The sequence below is a fragment of the Chrysemys picta genome, chromosome 3, assembly GCF_011386835.1.
Source record: "Chrysemys picta bellii isolate R12L10 chromosome 3, ASM1138683v2, whole genome shotgun sequence".
Taxonomy (NCBI): Eukaryota; Metazoa; Chordata; order Testudines; family Emydidae; genus Chrysemys; species Chrysemys picta.
The window spans coordinates 50,884,516-50,902,259 of NC_088793.1; the positions used below are offsets into that span (position 1 = coordinate 50,884,516).

At 39.9% G+C, this 17,744-nt stretch overlaps 1 protein-coding gene across 2 annotated transcripts in view; it reads right to left on the reverse strand.

Annotated features, from left to right (window-relative positions):
- Nucleotides 1-17,744, reverse strand: part of KHDRBS2 (KH RNA binding domain containing, signal transduction associated 2) — a 572,147-nt gene that overhangs the window by 41,375 nt on the left and 513,028 nt on the right. For both annotated transcript variants that reach the window (XM_042848839.2, XM_008163771.4), the window contains one exon: nt 2,743-2,825. In XM_042848839.2, coding sequence (XP_042704773.1) covers nt 2,743-2,825 — 83 coding nt within the window. The remainder of the gene's footprint in view (nt 1-2,742; nt 2,826-17,744) is intronic.

Consider the following 17,744-nt stretch of genomic DNA (forward strand, 5'->3'; position numbering starts at 1 on the left):
TTTAATGGACATGCTGTTTAATTGCTTAGGAATATGATATACAAAGGAACTACAAATTAATGCCATGATATAGAAAATTATCTCAGCATAGTGATTTTTAACTAATTATTATTTCCAAACCAAAGACCATTTCTCCTGTGACAATGAGCTACTGTAGCTAGAGATGGACTTTTCAAAAAAGTTGGAGTATATTTGAGACAAGGAGGTGTCAGGCCCGCTGACAGCAATTCCGGGCCCCTGGGCTGTCCTTAGAGGGGTGCAGAGCCTGTTGCAGAAGTGATGAATCCATCACTTCCAGGACCGACCACGCTGGCCAATTGTGATGGCCCGTGGGGTCCCCCAGAGCATGCCTAGGAGCCCTGCTGCTCATCCATGCGATTTAAAAGGGCCTGGGGTTCGCAGCCGCCCTTTTAAATTGCCTGGACCCCTGGGAAATTGTCCCCTTCCCCCCCATGTCAGTGGGCCTGGGAGGGTGTATTTGCCTATGAATATGCAGCAACTAATATACCACTACTTCTGAAGTGTGGTTAAAGTATACATGAAAGCAGTCACATGTTACAAAGCCCTTTTAACATCTTCACTGGTTCTACAACAAATACTTACCAAAGGCATTGCTTTCTTATTCATCTCACTTACCACTACAGCAGTTCTAGAGCTGAAGATGGTTCTGATGGGTATCTTCATCAGTGAAGTACTCAGCAGTGAACATGTTAATTTTAGGACCTGAAATCTCTGAAGTGCATAACACTCTATGGGAAAATGTGTTTCTTTGCTTGTTTGTTTGCTGGGAACCCCACTAATTCAGTAAGAGATTTTATCTTTCCCTTTTTACACCTTCATTTGTCATTCTGTAATCTGACCTCTTTCCTTCACTGCCACTGATGGTGTCCTCTGAATGGCCAGTTCAAGAATAGTTTTTGACATGCAGTTTAAGTGAAAATAAGATGACAAGCTGTATTCACAGAATATGCCTGAAACCACATGGAGGATTAGGAATGTATCTGCAATTAAATGGTAAACAGTTGCCCTTTATTAGCTACATTAGTAATAAAAGATGATTTCACCACTAGCCCATGAAGATTATTGTCATTATCCTCAAAGAGTAAAGACATAACCAACGTTTTCAAACTTGGGTGCCTTAATTGTCCTTTATGCTAAAGCAATGGTTCCCAAACTGTGGAGTGCACCCCCCTAGGGGGGCATAGAGGAGTGTTCTGGGGGTAAGGCAGGGCTGGGCCAAGCCCCACACGGGGTGGAGAGGGAGCACCACCCAGTCCCACTCTGGACCCTCACCCAGCCATGGCCCCTGCTCTCAGCTACAGCTCCTGGCCACGACCCGAACTCCAGGCATGGCCCCACTCTCAGCCCCCGGCTCCTGGTCTGGCCATGGCTTGGGCCCCAGCCCCCACCCCGCAGGAGCTGAGCCTTGCTCACAGCTCTGGATCCTGACCGCAGCTTGGGGCAGGGGACACAGAGAGGGGCGAGAGGGGCCATGACATGAAAAGTTGGGGAACACTGTGCTAAAGTATTGCTTCGGAATGTTGTTGAGACAGTAGCTGGCACAAAACAAGTTAGTTTCAGTGGTTCTTCAGGCACACCATTTCCATATCTTTGGATTTACTCAATTAATTGGGTAACTGATTCACTATGAGGTAGTCTGATGTGAATTAGAATTACTGAAATAACCGACAGACTGGTGTGTGGTTTCGTTTTTTTCCCCCTTCCTTCAACTGGAGAATGGTTCAATAAAGTAACAGTGGCTGGTTTTACTGCTATAAATCGTCCCTGGCTATCAAAATACAGCCTTTTATTAAAGGACCACCAAAGCTAAGTGTGTTCCCAGACCACAGAACAGTTGTTTAAAGTTAAATAATCTTTTTGAATAAACTTCTCAATCAAATTTGGATTAGGTTTGCCGTTCCTGGCCAATGGGAGATGTGGAAAGTGGTGGCCCGGCCCGCGCTGCTTCCTGCAGCTCCCATTGGCTGGGAATGGCAAACTACGGCCACTAGGAGCTGCACGGCCATACCTGCGGACGCTCAGGTAAACAAAGCATCTCGCGGCCCTCCAGGGGCTTAACCTGAACAAGCCATGAACCAAGTTTGGGAACCCCTGGGATAGAGGAAGGGAAAAGACCTGCTGGGTCACTGAGTCAATCACAACCAACCGCATAATATAATCCTGTTAATAAATTTATCAAACTGTCTTAAAAGTCGATAGGTTGTTTGCCCCCAAACCTAAGGTTACAGATATAAAGTACTGCAGTTGTCTTTGTTAGTGTATGTTGACTAATCACAAGTGTTTACCACCATCATTGTTATTTATTACTTGTTTCTGGTAGAGCTCATGATGTGCTATGAGCTGTACAAGCAGGAAGGAAAGTATGATATCTGCCTTGAAGACTTCACACTCTAGAAAGAAAAACTCAGAGAGACACAAGGTAGAGGAAAGGGATAATCACTTGGATTTCTTTTTAAATTTAGGCTAAAATTTGAAATGATTCTAGAAATATATTTTTTTCTGCATTCTTTCATTAATTCTGGTAATCTTGTATGTTAACTCTGGTAGTCTTTTTTTATTACATTTGATTAAAAGTATTTCAAAAATTATTTGGATGTTTTGAAGAATTGTTTGCTGTCAGAAAGTAAGATTTAAAATTCACATTTTACAAAATGAATAGGAGAACAAAGGCGAGGTCTAGTAGTTCATTTGAATAAACAATTTATAATTACAATTGCTTACCTCTGTGTTTGGGTGGCATAACTGTTATCATATGCCTCATAGCTTGGGTCATCATATTCACCCCCATATCCATCATCATATCCCTATGGGAAAAATAATACAGCCTATTTAGAAGATTGATAAATAAGGAAGTATATTAGGCTGCATAAATTATGTATTAATGTATAGATGCTATATTTGCACACAGGATTTTTTACATTATTATGCAGTCTCTTAGACCAGAATTATACACCTAAATGTGCTAACAATATGATGAAAGAGTAAAGAAATAAATTATTAAATTGAGAACTTAGTTTATCCATTGATATAATGCAGTGCACTGTTGAAGGAACAGCTTCTCAACCGGGTTCATTTAGAACACTGACAGATGCTAATGAAGACAATTGTTTTCTCAGGAATTCGATATTACAAAAGTTTTTGTAATTATTTATGGGTGAATAATAACCACTGAAATGAACAAATGGTGAAAAAATATATTGATCTTAGAACACTGTTAAGAATGTTGTTATTGAGTATAAAACCATAGCATTTGGTCCTTTAAAAAAAATTGTCTAGGTCTGGGAAAGAAGCCACGATAATGATCATTCTAAATAATCTTTACAACAAACACCTTTAGCTTTATTGAGCATTCCAGGCTTTTTCATAGTGTTGACAATATGATTTTCTATTACAAGTTCAATTACTAAAGTGATTTCAGTGATCAGAAAAAGAAAGAAAGAAAGAAAGAAAGAAAGAAAGAAAGAAAGAAAGAAAGAAAGAAAGATTACTTAGCAATAACTGTGGACATTCACCCTTATGGGAAGCACCCACAGGAGCTATTGGGCTTCAGAAACCTTCCAGAAAAACAGTGCACCTTGGGACTGCACAAGCTTCACCCCCACAAAGCACCAAATGTTCAGAACCAAGGTTCTAATAGGCTGTGTGGTCCCCAAACATCTCAGTTCCTTCTGCTAAAGCCTAGAATCCTATAAGAGTAGAATTCCAAAGGAGAGATAGGAAGATGGAAAGGTATTGTGAATATATGGAACCAACACTTTCAAACAACTACATTTACTAGGAATTGACTGCATATTCTTTTTATTATGTGGGATTCTAGCTATCAGTACAACACCTTGACTCCAGGAATGTGGGCTGATGACTTGTAATTAATTTAGAACTGCACTCTCAAATTGATTGTCAGATGTAGATATCAAGTAAAGAGAGGGTGAGCCCTGATGAAGGTGTATATAGAGCACTAGATAGTAACCATGCAGATTTCTATAATGGCAGCCTTACTGGGGATAAACCATCAAAGACACCATAGTTTTAGTAGAATGAGCCCTAAGATCTTCCAGTATGAATAGGCTAGTCAAAGTGTAATGTGTTTCAGTATGTACAATTCATTTTGAATGGCTCTGCATGGAAATAGTATTTCATTTACTCTGATCTCTAATAGATACAAAAAGTTTTGGTGACTTCCTAAATATCTTAGTATTATTCAAATAAAAAGAGAACTCTGCACTTTCCTAATATCCAGGTTATAGAACTAAATTTCCTAAGGTAAGAATGAAGTTTTGGAATGAAACCTGGGGTGTTAATGGTCTGGTATAACACCAACTACATAAAATTACCCCAGAGAGCTCAAAAACTAAGCATTGGCTTCTAGTGAAGAATGTGAACCGCCAAAGATGCAGTTCCCTAGTCCTGTGAACTGTCTAGGTAAACTTCTGATCTGTCTTGGTGGTCGTGATGCTGAACCAGGCATCCCCAGGACACAGAATCAGATGACTCAGATACATCTTCTAGACCAGAAGGAGACCTTAATTGGATCCCTCTGTTGAACAATGGGTACTGTGGTGGGGCAGTGCCCCGCCTCCTGAGAAAAAGGGCTGAACCAGGCCTGAGAGGCTGTGCAGACCAGCAGCCAATCAGAGAAGGCCTGGGGAGAGCCAATCAGGGCAGGGAAAGATGCAGTCAATCAGGGCTGGGGTAGGTCCTGTATAAAGGCTGCCTAGCAGAGAAGTCGGTCACTCCCTGACTAGAGAGGGTTAAGGACTGGCTCCTGAGCTAAGGAGCAGCACCTTGGACAGAGCAGTGCTGGGCAGGCTTGGGGGAGCAGAGTGGAGCTCAGGTCCAGATACCTGCCAGGCTGTGGCCCTTGCTAGAAGGGGTCGAGAAGGCGCAGCCCAGGAATCAGAATCAAAATGTTCTGCCAACTTGGAGGCAGATGAAAAGGCTGCTCCTGGCAATGAAAGCTTCTGTTTCCTCATTTGTAAGGGCTTTGAAACAAATGAAAGCCTAATCTGTCCTTGGACAGATATGGGGCTCTGACCAGGAGATGATTCTGAGGTGCTGACTTATAGGACCTTAGTCATGAAGAAGGCTAGAAACTAAGCATGAACAGTGATTCCTAGGTAATGGTGTTCCTCAAGGTAGCACACATGTTCAGCCAACTCCAGGAATATGGAAAAGATATGAAACACGCTAATGAAGTCTGGCCATTTGGAGTAGTTATGATGGCCTGGAACTTAACTAGAGAAAATGTGGGAACCTAAACAGCATAGAAAGAATTTAAAATTCCTGTACCTACCTAAAAGCTTTCAATCTTTACCTAAAATTTCTAAACTATAACAAAATAACTGGAGATTTTTGGTTAAAAAAACAAGAAACTTTTTCTAGGCATAGAGAAAAAGTTCCTACACCCACAGCTAGACATGAAAAGAAGGGACTGGATTAACTAGGGGAAGATTATTTTATATTGGAACCTTATTAGTTATCCTCTTGATTTCAATTAATCAATTTGAAGGAAGAAGCTGCAAAGTGTCTTTTCAGCATAACAGACTACAACAAGCAAATCAAACCTGTCCTCTGCTCTCCACTCTGTCTTCCCATAGAATATTGAGTCAAGTTCAAGGTCTTGGTCCTCTCACTTTTAGATGCCCAGTGGTCTGGACAAGCATATCTAAAAGATCACCTAAAACTCTGAGATTGAAGACTCTGGCGACAACTCTACTTCTCAGAAGTTTCTACAGTAAGGGTAAAGGTTGTCTGTTCAGGATATTGAATTTTCTCAGGGGAAGATACAAGACTATGGAACAAACTGACAGCAATTAGATACTATAACAAACCTCACCACCTTGCACTTCAAGTGCAAGGCACACTTTTTTTCAACCTGCCTTTTCTAATATAAACACAGAGCAACATGTACATTTAAATGCCCCCTGCAAAATAAATAAATAAATAAATAATATGAAAACCGATCAAAACAAAACATTACATTGCACCCACAATTCTCCCTCTGAGAAGAGGATGAGAGAAAGAATGAACCACATGTGACAGACATTAGTCACATTGCTTAATGCATTACAGAAGACACTGAGATACTACAGTGATGAGGGCAGTATAAGAACCTATATAAAATAGAATAGATAAAGGAAAGCATCTCAGTGCACTTGCCCACTGTATTAGAGGAAAGGTAAGGGAACAAATTATCTTACACTAATGCCTCAGGTGGATCAATGCTCAGCACCAGTAGAACGAAGAACAGTTGTTAATACTTGACACTTCTGTAAGTTCAAGTTACAGATTTGAACAGTCTCCCTAAAGGCTCAGAGTATATCAATATGGTGCAGATTGTTCAAATAGAACAACTGGAAAATAAAACGTGTAAAGCTCAAACAATTCAAAAATAATATTTCTGGTTCAAGATTCTCTCTCTATCTCATGCTATTTTTTTGGAAGTGAATTCTCACTTATTAACACATGTGTAACACATTATTAGCACCATTTCAAATAATTAAGTATAATGTAATAATTTCTAGTTTCTAGAACTCAAAGATACATTAAACTAAACAGGACAAAGCACCATGAGATATATATACTGTAAAACATGAGCCTGCATTATTAGGGCAATAGAGTAAATGACTTAGGGGATTTCCAAAGCCCATTGAAGTCAGCAGAAAGATTCTCTTTGATTTTGTAGCAACCTGTATGTATCTTATAGGCAGGAACACAGGTTGCAGGAGGGAACAGTTTGAAGAAGGCACCAGAGAGCCAGTGTGAATGCACCTGGTTGGGATGTTAGCTGCACTTGCAACATCTCTGTAAATAGTTCTCTTAATAAAGAGCTAGTTTAGTTTTACAAGCACGGAGTCCTTTCATGTGATTACCCAGTACATGGTACATGAAACAGATTTCAGTGGGATTTGGATCAGATACTTAATTTGTTTTATCTATAATATATATATTGCTATTAATTTAACCAACATTTCTTTCAGAAAATACCTTTCACACTTCTGTTGCCTATATAAGTTCTCACAAATGATTTTAATTGATGTGTGTGATTGTCAGGTGGAATACTTCCCATACAAGGAGACACTGAGCCAGATCAGGGGTAAGTCAATTTATACTAGCTGAACATTTATCCTCTGGTATAATCACAAACTATTAAAACACCTGCATGATATCTATGAACTGATAGGGTCAAACTGCATGGCTTTTGTAAAGCAAAAAAGTCCTTCCCTGAACCATTAGAATTCTTTGAAAATGTTAATGAAATTGCTGATAAGGAGGACCCAATAGATATAGTTTTCTTAGAATTCCAAAAGGCTTTTAATTAGATTTGATTTTCAAGGATCTCCATAGGAGTAGTTCTGGTTGCCTGAGAAACCATCCTTCCCTCCCTCCATGATCAGGCTCTCTTATTCCACTGGAAAGATGATGCTATCATCTGGTAGGGGTAGGCTTGTGACTGTGGGAAAAATAACTTTCACATGAACTGGACCATGGCTAAGGAATAAACATGACTACAACTTCACCATATTCAGAACAAACTGTAATAGCCACCTCTTCGCCCCGGCTTCCCTACAATAGTACCCTCATTCTCACAGATTCACTCATTAAGTCTAAACTTGCTTTTTGGAGACAGGGAAGAGAGAGAACATTTTCATTTGTTAAAGTACAGATCTGTCTCATCTTATGCTGGGGTTACATTCCGCGGTCAGCGCATAAAGCGAAAACCGCATATAGTCAAAATTACATTGAGTGTAATGGCGGTGGAATCACCCGCACTACAGGAACAGTATTTAAATTGTTATTTTTCTCTTTTTGTTTTTTTTTGTTTTGTTTTTGCCAACCGCGTAAAGCTGAATTCGTGCATGTTAAATGCACGTAAGATGCGACAGATCTGTACTAGGATGTGCTCTGACACTACAGTGAACAGGAATATATAGACAGATATGGATACATATGCAAAGATGAGAACAGAAATACACTTCTGGGATTGTATTGGGACTAGCAATGTTATTTGTAGTTATTAATGACTTTGAAGAGGAAGTGGATCATGAGTTGATATAATTCAGAGATTTAAATAGAAAACTGTTGCATTTAATGAATTCTAAGGAGGAGGATGAGAAAATGCAGATGAATCTAAAGAAACAGAATAATAACATTTTACTTACCAAACCTTTCCCCATCTCCAAACACACACACAAATGTCTTTGAAGATTCTCAATACAACACATGAATTTAGTAACTGGGAATAATCAAACTTAACAACTAAGTATAGTGGATCTATACCCATAAGTACTTTAAAAACAATAAAGATAATAAGCATAAAATATGGATACACATAAAAATGGGAAGATCATGTAAGAATTGCAAAATCAGAGTAATAAGTTGTGGCCTTCATATCACCTTTAAAGAATAATTCTAAGAGTTGGAGTCCGGGGCACTTAGATAACAAGGTGGTAGGTGACTTAGAAATACATACCATAAGTAAGGGCTACCTCCCAAAGACATTTTGTCCTATTAACAGAATTTTCATTGTACTAGGTTTTAGTTGATCCATGATATACCATACCACTGAGAAGAATATGTCCAAATACTGGGAGAAAACAAAACCTCAAAAAGGCTAACATTGAAATTGCAAAGTGGTGTACCAGAATGTAATTTTCTATAAAATACTTGTGTGTGTGTGTACTGAGCTAAAATATAAAAAGGGGAGATGAATGACGAGACATCTTTGGAAGAATGTAAGAACTCTCAGTAAATTTTGGATTCAACACTCTGGCAAGGGGAAGCTGTTGTCATTCATGAATAAGAAGAGGTTTGCATGCTGTTTTTAAAAGAATAGTATATGAAGGGTATGGAAAGACAATTTAGAAAACTTGAAATCTTAGGCCTGGTCTACACTATAGGCTTAGGTCAAATTTAGCCGCGTTAGGTCGATTTAAAAATGAAAGCGTCCACACAACCAACCCTGTTCTGTCGACCTAAAGGGCTCTTAAAATCGACTTCTGTACTCCTTCCTGGCAAGGGGAGTAGCACTAAAATCGACTTTGCTGGGTCGAATTTGGGGTAGTGCGGATGCAAATCAACGGTATTGGCCTCCGGGAGCTATCCCAGAGTGCTCCATTGTGACCACTCTGGACAGCACTTTAAACTCCGATGCACTAGACAGGTACACAGAAAAAGCCCCGGGAACTTTTGAATTTCATTTCCTGTTTGGTCAGTGTGGCGAACTCAGCAGCACAGGTGACCATACAGTCCCCGCAGAATCGTAGAGCTTAGAATGTTTCTACACTCCCTCATCATCTCCGTCCCTGAGGTTATTGCAGATTAGAAGGCGAAAAAAACGCACACGTGATGACATGTTTTCCGAGCTCATGCAGTCCTCCTACATTGATAGAGCACAGCTTAATTCAGTGGCAGAGGCCAGGAAAGAATTACGTGAGCATGAAGGGCGGAGGCAGGACGCGATGCTGAGGCTAATGGGGGAGCAAACGGACATGATCAAGTGTCTGTTGGAGCTGCAGGAAGCCAACAAGAGCACAGACCCTCGCTGCATCCACTGTATAACCGCCTACCATCCTCCCCATGTTCCATAGCCTCCTCACCCAGACGCTCAAGAACGCGGGGCGGGGAGTCTCTGGACACCCAGCCACTCCACTGTAGAGGATGGCCCAAGGAACAGAAGGCTGTCATTCAAACAGTTTGATTTTTAGTGTGGCTACAATAAGCAATGTGGCCTTGTCCTTCCCTTCTCCCCCACCCCTACTTTGTCCGTTATCTCATTTTTTTTAATTAATAAAGAAAGAATGCATGGTTTCAAAACAATAGTTACTTTATTTCGAAGGGGGGAGGGTGGTTGGCTTACAGGGAATTAAAATCAACAAAGGGGGTGGGTTTGCATCAAGGAGAAACACACACAATTGTCACACCGAAGCCTGGCCAGTCATGAAACTGGTTTTCAAAGCCTCCCTGATGCAACAGCAGCAGTGATGGTGAGCTGAGCGGGCTCCATGCTTGCCATGACGTCTGCATGGGTAATCCAGGAAAAAAGGCACAAAACGATTATCTGCTGTTGTTTTCATGGAGGGAGGGGCGACTGACGACATATACCCCAAACCACCCACAACAATGTTTTTGCCCCATCAGGCATTGGGAGCTTACCCAGAATTCCAATGGGTAGCGGCGACTGTGGGAACTGTGGGATAGGTACCCACAGTGCACCGCTCCGTAAGTTGATGATAGCCACGGTAGTGAGGACACACTCCGCTGATTTAATGCGCTTAGTGTGGACATACGCAATTGACTGTATAAAATCGATTTATAGAAATCGAACTAATTTTGTAGTGTTGACATACCCAGCCATGCTTCCAGATTAAAAAAGAATCAGCTATTTCTGCTGTATCTTATAGCATTTTAAGCACTTTTACAAGTCCCTTCCTACAACTCTCATTTCCAGTCTAAAATTTCAATCTTTCTTTTTAAAATGTAAACTCCTGCTATGTCTTTCTCTGAACTTTTATATTCTTTGAGTTGTGTGTGTGAGTGCACACAATCTATCACACACGATTTTGGGTGACATTTTTTTCTAGCTGAGGCAACCAAAACAGTACATAGGTGAAACTGTACCACTAGTCTATAATATTATTATATAATATAATAATAATATTATTATTATATGTAATCTTTAATATTTGCTATTGGTTTAATCTCCAGTTACATATATTTTAACCATAGCCTTTTTAATTGCTGCTATACATGGGCAGGCCTCTTCCCAGTTATCCATGGCTCTCATAAGTCTTTCCTTCAAAGAGTCCTACAAGTTCAGAGCCTCAACTACTGTATAGAATGAATTAAGAATGTGTTTGCTGATGCGCATTATTTTGAATTTAGCCAAGATATATTTAATCTGCCTTAATTCCACAATCAGTAATGTAACATAGAGTGCTACAAGCAAAGTTTGATTTAAATGTACTTTTGGATTTTCTAGAGCAACCAGCTAAGTTCTTTCATAGTATCTTAAGCACATTTACGAACTGTGACATGGGCAATCTTTTAATATGAATGCCCCATTTTCAGTGTTTGGAAGGTAAAAAGGGGAGTTCCTAGAAGCCAAATAAGTGTCATTTATCAAGGCCCGGAAATTTCACTTGCTGGATTATTACAAAGCTTTAGTTAAGGCTGAAGTGGTTAATTTTTCAGTGATTGTTACTACAGTGAATAGCTGTCCTGCAACTCTGTAACACCATCAATACATTGCTAAACCCAGATAGACCAGTTGTCAGTCTTTTAAAATCCTCAGAAGATATTTGTAATGATCTTTTCTATCTTTGGTATGAATAATCTTTCTGCTTCGTGGACAGATTTTGTGTCAGCTCAATCTGTTGATCATACAGCTCCTATTATGGAAACATCAGATTCCCAACAACTTCACTATTTACTGTTTTTGGAGGCAGATATATAAGTTATGATAGGGATTAAAACCAACAATGTACATTAGAGACAGTCCTCATTTTGCTGTTGAAGGAATGCTTGCTAGCCGTGGTTATTTCCATTCACAGAAAAAGTAAATCTGTTGTTTTATTTAAATGCCAGTTTTTTGCTGTAGCATCACCAAAGCTACATGGTACCAGTATTACATTATTCAGTAGCAGTGTAGCGCTGTACCGGATACCAGTAAAAACAATCTCTCTTCCAAGGATCTTGCATCCTAAAAGTCAGACACAGATAACATGAGATGGGGAAATGTAGAGGGAAGATAATTTAGAATATTTTCTTCCTCTGACTTTCTTTACTGCATCCTCTTAATAATGTTGAGGCAGATAAGGCAATTGATTGCCTGCTGAAGAGGTGAATCTTTAGCAGGGATTTAGGAGGATGAGATGGCACAATGCAGTAGGGGAAGCCAATCCATGAATAAGAGCAGTAGGGAAGAAGGCACATAGATGAAGTGGGAGAAGAAATGAACAGGACGATGTATTTGCCGTCATTGGTGGAACATACAAACTAGTTGGTGAAGGGGGGAATCTGGATAAACACCATAAGACATAAAATGGAATATGTAGGCTGTGTGTAAGGCCTTGAGGACATGAATGAGAAGTTTAAATTTGATCCTATGGGAAATGTATCACTAATGGACAGGATTTGAAGAGTGAAATGGTCTGGCAAGTGGGTGAAGAATATAATTCTACCAGCAAGTTAGTGTCAGTAAGCTAGCCTCCTACAAATAGTGAAAAAACAAATCTAGTACCAACTTTTCTTTCAAATTTTCATCTAGTTTTTATGCTCTTTTTTAATCAAACGGAACAAAAAGTGCTCAAAATGTGATTGACAGCATCATGCACACTTGCTTTGTCTTTAAGTGAAAACTTTCAATCAAGTTTTCAGAATGGAGCCTAGATTATTGAAAGTACATAAGTCTAACTCCAATTATTGATATTTTTTATCATTGTTAGTGTTGTTGGACCACTCAATACTGTATAACTCAATGGCCATTGCATAATGACAGGTTTCAGAGTAGCAGCCGTGTTAGTCTGTATCCGCAAAAAGAACAGGAGTACTTGTGGCACCTTAGAGACTAACAAATTTATTAGAGCATAAGCTTTCGTGGGCTACAGCCCACTTCTTCGGATGCATATAGAATGGAACATATATTGAGGAGATATATATACACACACATACAGAGAGCATGAACAGGTGGGAGTTGTCTTACCAACTCTGAGAGGCCAATTAAGTAAGTGAAAAAAAGTTTTTTCAATGGCCATTGACATTCTTGAGCATCTCTCCTTTATGTTCTCTGCTTTGGGCAGAATCTTTATATCTGTAATTATATTGAAATATCAGTGTTATTGCTGTTGATATGCAAATGATATCCAGCTATGAATTACTTGACTGTTGAGATACCAAGATGTTGCTTACTGTTCATATACCTGCTTATACAACATACCAACATTCCTTATGTAAAATCTAATCTCTTAAATCTTAAGGCTGATTTTTTTTCTTTTGAAGAGGTTTCAAAGCACTTTTTAGAAGAAGATTTGCAAAAAGAGAAGTTTCTTGCTTTACTACTGTTCCTGGGTCAGCAGATATGTAGTCTCTTTCGTGTTATTTTCAAATACATGCAATAGGAGCAGTTTATTGAAACAATGTATGTGTAACAGATGAAACCATATAAAAACTGTGCTTTAGCCAGAACCATGTTATGAGAGGTTAAATTTGAAAATCTAGCAAGAAAACACGTGCAAATGTAAGGGTTTCTTCTGTCAAAGCTGTGAATGAATGTAGTGTTCTTGAACTAATGGCATTGGCTTGATCTAGGCACTGTGTGTGCTGGTGATGTGCAGTCTATCACACCCAGTTCAGCCAGCTTCCTCACTTCAGCCCGTCCAGCTCTAGGTCAAAGTTGAGCAGAAATTATCAAGCAGGCTGAATTATGGCAAAATGTATGGCTGTTTTTGCAAAGTGAAAAATGGAGACTATCATGAGATGATTGAACATTTTCACTCAGAACATAAACTGGATATTAGGCCCTGATTCAGCCAAATACTTAAGTAGGTGAATAACTTTAAACATGTAAGTTGTTCCATTGAAGCCCACTGGACTACTCAGATGTTTAAAGTTACTCATGGTGCCTAGGTACCTGGCTGAACCATAAGGCAGATCTCTGAAGATGAAAGATTTGTGCACTAACACCGTGCTATCGCCATTAAATCCTAGTTCTTATTTTCCTAAGCTTTCATTTTTTATCTTGAAATGTCTCTTCCAAATCATCTCCAAAGTAAGGCCCCCATCTTAACCCATGTGAGGTCCCATTGAAATGAGTTGAGCTATGAATGGGTGCAGGACTCTGCCCAGGTGGATCCAATTGCAGGATTTGGGCCGAAGAGATATTTTCAAACCCTGTGTAAGGAAATCAGACCAAATGAGGTCCAAGTGATTTTCTTAGCAAGCTCCAAAATAGTAAACAAATATTCCTATTATATATCTCATATATTAGTTGTTTATTAAGTTATTTGACATCAATCATATTTTATAATAACTACCAATGTAGTGCTTAAGCAGTAATCCAACTAGTGTTTTCTTCCAAGACACTGATTCAGTATATAGCACATTGTTGTTTGCTGCTAATCACAGTTGAGTAAAGAGGAACCACAAAATTCCAAATGGCACTATCTACTGTACAGGAATAAAGAAGAAAGCACCCATATATTACATTCCAATGGACAAAGATAATAGATTATTAGAAAAGATATTTCTAGTATGATGTTCTCTTTTTCTGTACTCAAGCATTAGATCCAGTGTAGAAATTTCTTCTTAGTTTTAAAAGCTATGCGAAAGGATTTAACTTAACAAAAAATATTATTTTCATTCTTTTAGAAGAATAACTGCTTAAAGGTCAGATCTAATTAAAAATAAACTATTTGAAATTATGATTGTAATGGAATGACAAGCAAAATAGTGAAAATAATGGAATTTTACTTATTGAAAGTCATGATAGATAGCCTTGAAATTGATATTATTGCCTATAAATTTTGTATTTAGAGCACACAATCACAGATATTAGAGATGGAAGACAATTAGATTGCATATTCCAATCCTTTGCAGGGTAAGATTGTTTCTTCCAGCTTATTTTACAGGGCTTTGTCTAACCTAGTTTTAAATATTTCAAGCAGTAGGGATTCTACCATTTCACTATTCAACAGTCTAATAGAGCTTGCTGTCAGGATACCTTTCTTAATTTCACCCTCTACTGCTAAATATGTCCCTTTGTGTCACCCTCAGGCCTTTACTTCCTTGGTGTTTACACCTTTCCAATACTTATTATTTATTCATTTAGATTTACAAAAATATTAAAATGAGGCACCTATCCAAAACCCTCAGCACCCTGGGCACAAACAAAAATATTAAGAAGCAGCTAACCTCATAACAGCCAAAAAATTTCAACCCTCTACAGAAGTCTCATAATACTCCTCACTTCTACACAGACTGAACCTGGTCAAATCCCTCCCTTTTCATCACGGTGAGTTAACAGATGAACCTGGCATCATGCTCTGAAGGTTATTAACCACAAGCTATTTTGGACTGAGTTGGGGCAACACTACTCCTGGACCCTTAAATCAAGGGAGATCTAACACAACTGCTTCCACTGAGGTATGACATGAAGAAGGAGAAAGATTTAAAGTGCCTTTTAGAGCTTTATTGGTCACAACCAACACATTAAACTCCACTTGGAAAGCACCAGAAAGCCTGTACAGATCACAGAGGTTTCATGTGATGTTGGCAAGATACTTTGCTTACAAAGTGAACCACTGAAGTCTGCATAAGATTTAATTTTTGAATGTCTTTAAGGTGCTGCCTCAAGGTGACAAAGTTATGGCTCACAGCAGGCAGTTCGGCATTCAGAAGAAAACATCATAATCTTATAACTGGGAGTGAATGGTACTAAATTTTCATGATCTAGCAGCAGTGGAGAATCCTTCATAACCCCCAGAGGTAGTCAATAGGCGGACCGTGGGCCAAATTTGGATGGCCTGACACTTCTGAATGGACCCAAAATCTATTTACTTATTATCAACATCATTGGTTTTTTTTATTATTATTTTCTTCTCTAGAGTCTGGATCTTGACTATACCTTGACCAGGACATTTGGACCTTGACAAAAAATAATTGACTACCCCTTCCCCAGATTGTGACAAGCCACAAATGGGAGATGCAAACATTCAATTAAAGGTGGAGAAATCATCCTTGCTATATCTTCCTCTTGCTTTCACAGCTGACCAACATCACCTCGATTTTATCTAGATTTAGCTTCAGCCCTAGTTAGCTCTTATCTATTCCCCAAAATCTACCAGACACTGGACCAAGTGTTCAGCTGCATTAGCTGAGTTAAGTGCAATAGAAGTATGGAATTGTGTGAAAATACCGTTGGCCATGCTTCCATATTAACTCTCCTAATGCCTTCTAATGAGCAGGAAGGGGGAAAAGATGAAACTTTTCAGACCACCACTGGAGAGTACCCCTAAGGGAATATAAACAAGTGCCCCATACCACATTCTTGGAATGTTTAGTCAGGAGAGAATGGATCCACCCAACAGTCCTGATGGGCAGGATCCCCTGGGAGAATAACATGAGGGGGAAACGAGTCCAGGAGAACTGGCTGTATTTTAAAGAATCCTTATTGAGGTTGCAGGAACAAACCATCCCAATGTGTAGAAAGAATAGTAAATATGGCAGGTGACCAGCTTGGCTTATCAGTGAAATCCTTGCTGATCTTAAACACAAAAAAGAAGCTTACAAGAAGTGGAAGATTGGACAAATGACCAGGGAGGAGTATAAAAATATTGCTTAGGCATGCAGGAGTGAAATCAGGAAGGCCAAATCACACTTGGAGTTGCAGCTAGCAAGAGATGTTAAGAGTAACAAGAAGGGTTTCTTCAGGTATGTTAGCAACAAGAAGAAGGTCAAGGAAAGTGTGGGCCCCTTACTGAATGAGGGAGGCAACCTAGTGACAGAGGATGTGGAAAAAGCTAATGTACTCGATGCTTTTTTTGCCTCTGTCTTCATGAACAAGGTCAGCTTCTAGACTGCTGCACTGGGCAGCACAGCATGGGGAAGAGGTGACCAGCCCTCCGTGGAGAAAGAAGTGGTTCAGGACTATTTAGAAAAGCTGGATGAGCACAAGTCCATGGGGCCGGATGCTCTGCATCCGAGGGTGCTAAAGGAGTTGGCAGATGTGATTGCAGAGCCATTGGCCATTATCTTTGAAAACTCATGGCGATCAGGGGACGTTCCGGATGACTGGAAAAAGGCTAATGTAGTGCCCATCTTTAAAAAAGGGAAGAAGGAGGATCAGAGGAACTACAGGCCAGTCAGCCTCACCTCAGTCCCTGAAAAATCATGGAGCGGGTCCTCAAGGAATCAATTCTGAAGCACTTAGAGGAGAGGAAAGTGATCAGGAACAGTCAGCATGGATTCACCAAGGGCAAGTCATGCCTGACTAACCTAATTGCCTTCTATGATGAGATAACTGGCTCTGTGGATGAGGGGAAAGCAGTGGACATGTTATTCCTTGACTTTAGCAAAGCTTTTGATACTGTCTCCCACAGTATTCTTGCCGGCAAATTAAAGAAATATGGGCTGGATGAATGGACTATAAGGTGGATAGAAAGCTGGCTAGATCGTTGGGCTCAACGGGTACTGATCAATGGCTCCATGTCTAGTTGGCAGCCAGTATCAAGCGGAGTGCCCCAAGGGTCGGTCCTGGGGCCGGTTTTGTTCAATGTCTCCCTTAATGATCTGGAGAATGGCGTGGTCTGCACCCTCAGCAAGTTTGCAGATGACACTGGAAGGCAGGGATAGGATACAGAGGAACCTAGACAAATTAGAGGATTGGGCCAAAAGAAATCTAATGAGGTTCAACAAGGACAAGTGCAGAGTCCTGCACTGAGGACGGAAGAATCCCATGCACTGCTACAGACTAGGGACCGAATGGCTAGGCAGCAGTTCTGAAGAAAAGGACTAGGGGTTTCAGTGGATGAGAAGCTGGATATGAGTCGATAGTGTGTCCTTGTTGCCAAGAAGGCTAATGGCATTTGGGGCTGTATAAGTAGAGGCATTGCCAGCAGATCGAGGAACGTGATCATTCCCCTTTATTCAACATTGGTGAGGCCTCATCTGGAGTACTGTGTCCAGTTTTGGGCCCCACACTACAAGAAGGATGTGGAAAAATTGGAAAG